At 40.4% G+C, this 5,659-nt stretch overlaps 1 protein-coding gene across 1 annotated transcript; it reads right to left on the reverse strand.

Annotated features, from left to right (window-relative positions):
* Positions 1-2,091: 2,091 nt before the first annotated feature.
* On the reverse strand, positions 2,092-3,948 carry LOC104982919 (hemoglobin subunit epsilon-1). The gene is made up of 3 exons (XM_010832349.1): positions 3,777-3,948; positions 3,437-3,659; positions 2,092-2,346 (listed from the first exon to the last, which is right to left on the reverse strand). Exons 1-3 carry the CDS (start codon positions 3,866-3,868, stop codon positions 2,218-2,220), a joined length of 444 nt encoding a protein of 147 aa, XP_010830651.1. The 5' UTR covers positions 3,869-3,948; the 3' UTR covers positions 2,092-2,217.
* Positions 3,949-5,659: the final 1,711 nt, after the last annotated feature.

A 5,659-nucleotide genomic window follows, 5' to 3' on the forward strand; every position in this document is an offset into this window, starting at 1 on the left:
CTTTGCTCTCATTTGTTGACTGACTGGGTGGAACGGTCTTGGTGCCACACAGAACCTCTCTTTACTCTGTTTAGGGGCATAATAAAGGCTAATGGTGGACTTCCTTCGTGGTCCCATGTATAGGAATCCTCCTCACAACCCAGGGGACATGGATTCACTCTTTAGTTGGGAAACTAGGATCTCACATGCTGCAGGGCAACTCTACCCACCAGATGTAGCTACTGAGCTCACATGATGCGACAAAGATCTCCCATCCATTACTAAGGTCCAATGTGTTCAAATCAGTACATAGGCAATGGAACACAGAGAGACCAATGTGTTGACAGCCTGCAACAATGTAATCACTGGTCTTTTATTCCCATTGTGAAGACACAAGGCCAATTTCCAAGGTAATTTACAGGACGTACTATAATTAATGTGTGGGAGCAATGAAGTGAATGCCTCATAGAGTTAAATTTGCCAGTCCTCAGGAGGACAATTTGACTCAAAGCCTGGAGCTCATGATTCCCTGAGCAATCTGGCAGTGATGCCCTCAAGAATAATTCAGTTAATGTTTCTCTTACATGAACTCCCCAGGTCACTGCAGGCCTCTTCTTTTTTTTTTTTTTTTTCTTTCTTTCTTTTATTATTAGTTTATTATTTTTTTTTGTTTACTTTACAATATTGTATTGGTTTTGCCATACATCAACATGCATCCGCCACGGGTGTACACGTGTTTCTTGTTAGAACCACGCTGTGAGTTTTCTCATCTGCTGCCACCCACTTCCTCCCCATTCACCTTAGCCAATCAGAAAACATGTCCTCTTCATTCTCCCCTTCTTCATCCTTCACTTTTTGCAGACCTCCTAGATCTTCTTTCAGGGCTTCCCCTGAGGCTTAGCAGTAAAGAATCTGCCTGCCAAGCAGAAGATGCCAAGCAGACGACCCACTTCCATCACTGGGTCAGGAAGATCCCATGGAGGAGGAAATGGCAATCAGCTCCAGCATTCTTGCCAGGAAAATTTCATGGATAAGGAGCCTGGTGGGCTACAGTCCGTAAGGTCACAAAAAGTCAAACACGGCTGAACACATTGCTTTTCTTGGATTGAGGCCATTATATCTGTTCTCCTCAATTAGAATCCATGTCTGGTCTCTGCAATTTTCAATTCATTTTGTGTGAATTAAACAGATTACTTGCCCCCTCTAAATCCTACTCCTTGAGTCATTTAAAGTTCTAAGAATACCTGTTGCTTACTCTTGCTACTATCATAGTAATAACTTTTATTTTTATGTTCAAAGACATATTATCTAGTCTTTCCTAATTGTTTACCTATGTCTTAATATCTCTTCCACTTCCAGAGAGCCACATTCATGCACATTACTGAGCACTGGCTGGCTAATTTTAGACTATGAGACTTTGTTTAGTATTTTATCTCCTACATGAAATCTTGGTCATCCTCCTGTCTCCCCAATTTATATACTATCATAACTCTAATTTTATCTTAGTGCACACTACATTCAACCAGAATATGATGCAGAATGATTTCAAGTGTATTAGCCTTGGCTTTGTTAGGAGACAGTGGAATCCTTTAGCAAGGGTAGGCTATTGTTGGTTCATGGAGATTTTTTTGAAAATTCTCAGCCATCCTTCAACTGATCTTCTATCTTCAATTCAATCTCATAAGATATAGGACAACTTAGTTGAGCTAAAATGTACATTAGAACAAATTGAAAAAGTAACCCGAGTCTAGATGATGAATCCCTACAAAACTTTTACTTTTTTCTGCAAACTCTCTGACGTGTACCATAAATATATCTTGCTTTTTCTCAGACACCACTTACTACTTCTGCCTTCCTGATACAGTAAGTTGTACCACCCTGAACTGTGGCATTCAGTCCCCAACAACTAAAGTAAATATTTCCCACCCCGGAAAACTTCTTTCCCCACCTTAGCTTTCTCTCAATAATCCTTCCATAATGTCTATATTCCATTCATGAGCTGCCCAAATGCTTCTCTAAGGACTCTTACTTCTTCCTATGTCTCTCCCCATTCTTTAGATAATGAACTGTTTCTCCTTTAGGACAAGATGAAATGATGGAGAAAATACAATGTTAATTTTTGATCATTGAATAGAATGTACTTTATTAAACAGAAGCTGGGCTCTCAAGGCCAAACCCCAGTCCCCAAGGGCAGAAGGAAGGCACTGGGGACATAAAATGGTGAATTGAAAAGAGGATTCAGTGGTATTTGTGGGCCAGAGCAGTGGCAACACCAGACACCAGCTTCTGCCAGGCAGCCTGCACATCAGGGGTGAATTCTCTGCCAAAGTGAGTAGCCAGAATAATCACAATCACATTGCCCAGGAGCTGTTGGGTGAGAGACAGAACGAGAATTAAGTATGCCAAGCTGAAGTTTGCTAAAAGAGTTGTAGAAAATAATGGCTTAGTACCTAAACCCACTCCCAAGTCCACATCTTAAACTTCTCCATGGGTTGTACCTGTACAATAAACTCAGATGAGCTTGTCCTTCAATTTAGTTTAAATTCTATGAGCCCTCCATACAATATTTTGTCTACCTATATCCCTTGGCTCTCTCCTATTTCACTATTTTTATTTGCCTCCTTCCCTCCCTCTAGTTTTTACATTCATAGGATTTCAGGACTGCATGGGTTGTTAGAATAAGCTTAGTAAAGCCTCGATTCAATGCAGCAATAAGCCTCCACTTAGTCACAATACTGATGGGTAATTTAATTGAGAATTGATCAATTTTTCTTTGAGATGATCTGGCTAAAAATTATTCTCCCAAATATCTTCCTAAACTTCAGTCATCAAGAATCACATAGGATAATTCTCCTTTCTTGAGATTGGACTTCTTCTATCAAAAGCCAGATTTCATTTCTCCTTGAACAAATATGCTATTCTTTGATATTCTCTGGGGTAAATACATCCAGTTCTGACAGAAGTTCCAGAAAATTTTTAAGCAAACTTAAGGATGCTTATCATGGTGCTAGTGATAAAGAACCTGCCTGCTATTGAAGTAGATGTAAGGGATACAGATATGATCCCTGGGCTGGGTAGATCCCCTGGAAAAAGAAATGGCAACACATTCCTGTATTCTTGCCTGGAGCTCTTTTTTAATGCTCTTAACATCCTTTTATTTTTTTAATTTATTTATTTTAATTAGAGGTTAATTACTTTACAATATTGTATTGGTTTTCCCATACATCAACATGAATCCTCTGCAGGTATACACGTGTTCCCCATCCTGAACCCCACTATGTCACTAGTCCTGAATCAACGTGGTCTCGGTATGCCCACTGGAAGTCTGCCCTCTTAACACCTAGTTTGATCTACGATTTCTGAGATTTTTTCTAGTCTTTCCAATAAAACACTCAACTTCCATTATTATTGCAAAGTAAAAAGCCACAGGGAACACATGAACACTTCCTGAACTCACCCTGAAGTTCTCAGGATCCACGTGCAACTTGTCACAGTGCAGCTCACTCAGCTTAGCGAAGGCACCTTTGAGGTTGTCCAAATTCTTAATAGCTTCTCCGAAGGAGGTCAGCACCTTCTTGCCGTGGGCCTTGACCTTGGGGTTTCCCATTATGGCAGAGGCAGAGGACAGGTTGCCAAAGCTATCAAAGAACCTCTGGGTCCAGGGGTAGACGACCAGGAGCCTATGACATGGAAACATAGCAGATGGAAAATCAGCGACTGAGAAATTTTTGAAGAATTTTTTGGCCAATTTGACAGGCTCATATTCACCATCCTCCCCCATGAAGTCCACTTCCTACCTGCCCAGAGCCTCGCCTCCAGCCTCTTCCACATTGACTTTGCCCCACAGGCCAGTGATAGCAGCCTTCTCCTCGGCAGTAAAATGCACCATGATGTCAAGTCGTGGAGCTTACAGGTGATCACAGAAGCATCAGAAGCAAGTCTGTGCTGCTGCTGGATGCTGTGGCCTTTTATTCTTAACTGCTGAACTTCTGCCCCCTTGCTCCCCCTTGTCCTTTGAAGTCATTGGTCAAGGTTAGGCTGTGTCCCTCAGGGGTGGAGTCAGGTCAGCTGATGGTCAGCAAGGAAGATGTATATTGAGTGTATGATAACCTGTTGGTTCCTGAGACATCTTTCGTTTGTTAGGTCCTCCTCTATCCTCAACACTATTTTCCACTCATTCCCCATTTTCACCCTCTGTTCTTCCCCTGTCATCCTCCACAATTGCATCCATCTCTCCTATTCTCCTTCTTCTAGAATGATCCATTGAGTGTAACTAAGCACCAGACAAGGAAGGAGTTCTATTCAAACGATTTTAGTATTGGTTAAAGATGGTGAGATGGTAACAAGGACAAAAACATTCTCAAGATAAAAAATACTACTGTAGACAAGAAACTCAATCAGTTCTAGCTCTCTTGAGGAGTGGATTATAGACAAGCTCTGGATTTTAGTTTTCCAAGGGAGAAGAAAACCAAACAAAACAGACACTCATGGTTACTTCATGAAGCTGAATGGAAATGCAAGAGATCTACAATAGAACTAAGAGCTCAATCCCAAATTAAAATATCCAAAGGTTATTTCATAGAGAGAACAGGCAGAATAAGCTTACATCCTGTGCTTCCAGGGAACTCTGTTCATTTTTCTGTGACAACAAGGGAAACTGTCTATTCTGGAGACATTGCCCTGAGTGTTCTTCTTAATTTTATCTTCTTATTTATACCAGCTAGGCAGCTAAGAAATCTTAAATTATTTAAAACCAGGAATTGTAATCACACTGAGGAAACATGAATTGATATGAGAGTCTAGGTATTGGAGTATGTTCAATGTTTGTTGAAGCCATCAGTGATGGAGACTTCAAAATTCTCTAGTGCCTTGTTTTGTTTTGAATTTTGATGTCCCTGTTGTCTGTAGGCTTCCCTAAGAACACGTCATCATGAAATAGAGTATGCAACTTTTTCAGCTGTGATCCATCGTTATTATACAGGAGTTGATATTATGGTAAGGAATGGTGGAGGCAAACCAGCATATAATTCTATAATTAAAAAATTAACCTTTAGTGGATCAATTTTCCTGGGCTGCAACCTTCACAAATATTCCTTTCTTCCCCCACTCTCTTAAGAAAATAAGAAAGACACTCTGGGCTAGACTACATAACCTAGGATGACACACTTCTAGGTTAAGAGAGCAGATATTTTATCACTAATATAGAAGACCAATGAAAGGACAAGAGACATCGGGTTAAACTGTGAAGAATAGCCCCTGTGTGAATAAGAGCAATTTTTTTTTCCTGTATTTGGTTTGTAGGTGCTCAGCAAATTCTACATTTCTATATTTAGTTTCTATAGTTCTATATATAGTTCCAGGTGTTCAGCAAGTTGATTCAGTTATATAGTAATCCCCCTATATATGAACTTGCAAGTTGCAAACTTTCAAAGATGTGAATTTGTGTTCCATCAACTTCAGGTGTGAGTGAAATTGCAGCTTGCTCTCCATCTCCTATTGCTGATGATCCTCCAGCTCTACCATCTCCCACCTCTTCTCCCTCCTCCAGCCAGTAACTCTTCTTGCCTGTTCACTTGATGCCAGCCCCTGTATGCCAGCTGCTGTGCTGTACTACAGTAGTTTTCAAGATAGTATACTTTAAGATCAAAAATGTTGTCTTTATTTTTTGTATTTGTTTTTT

Source organism: Bison bison, unplaced genomic scaffold, assembly GCF_000754665.1.
Source record: "Bison bison bison isolate TAMUID 2011002044 unplaced genomic scaffold, Bison_UMD1.0 scf7180017860886, whole genome shotgun sequence".
NCBI lineage: Eukaryota > Metazoa > Chordata > Mammalia > Artiodactyla > Bovidae > Bison > Bison bison.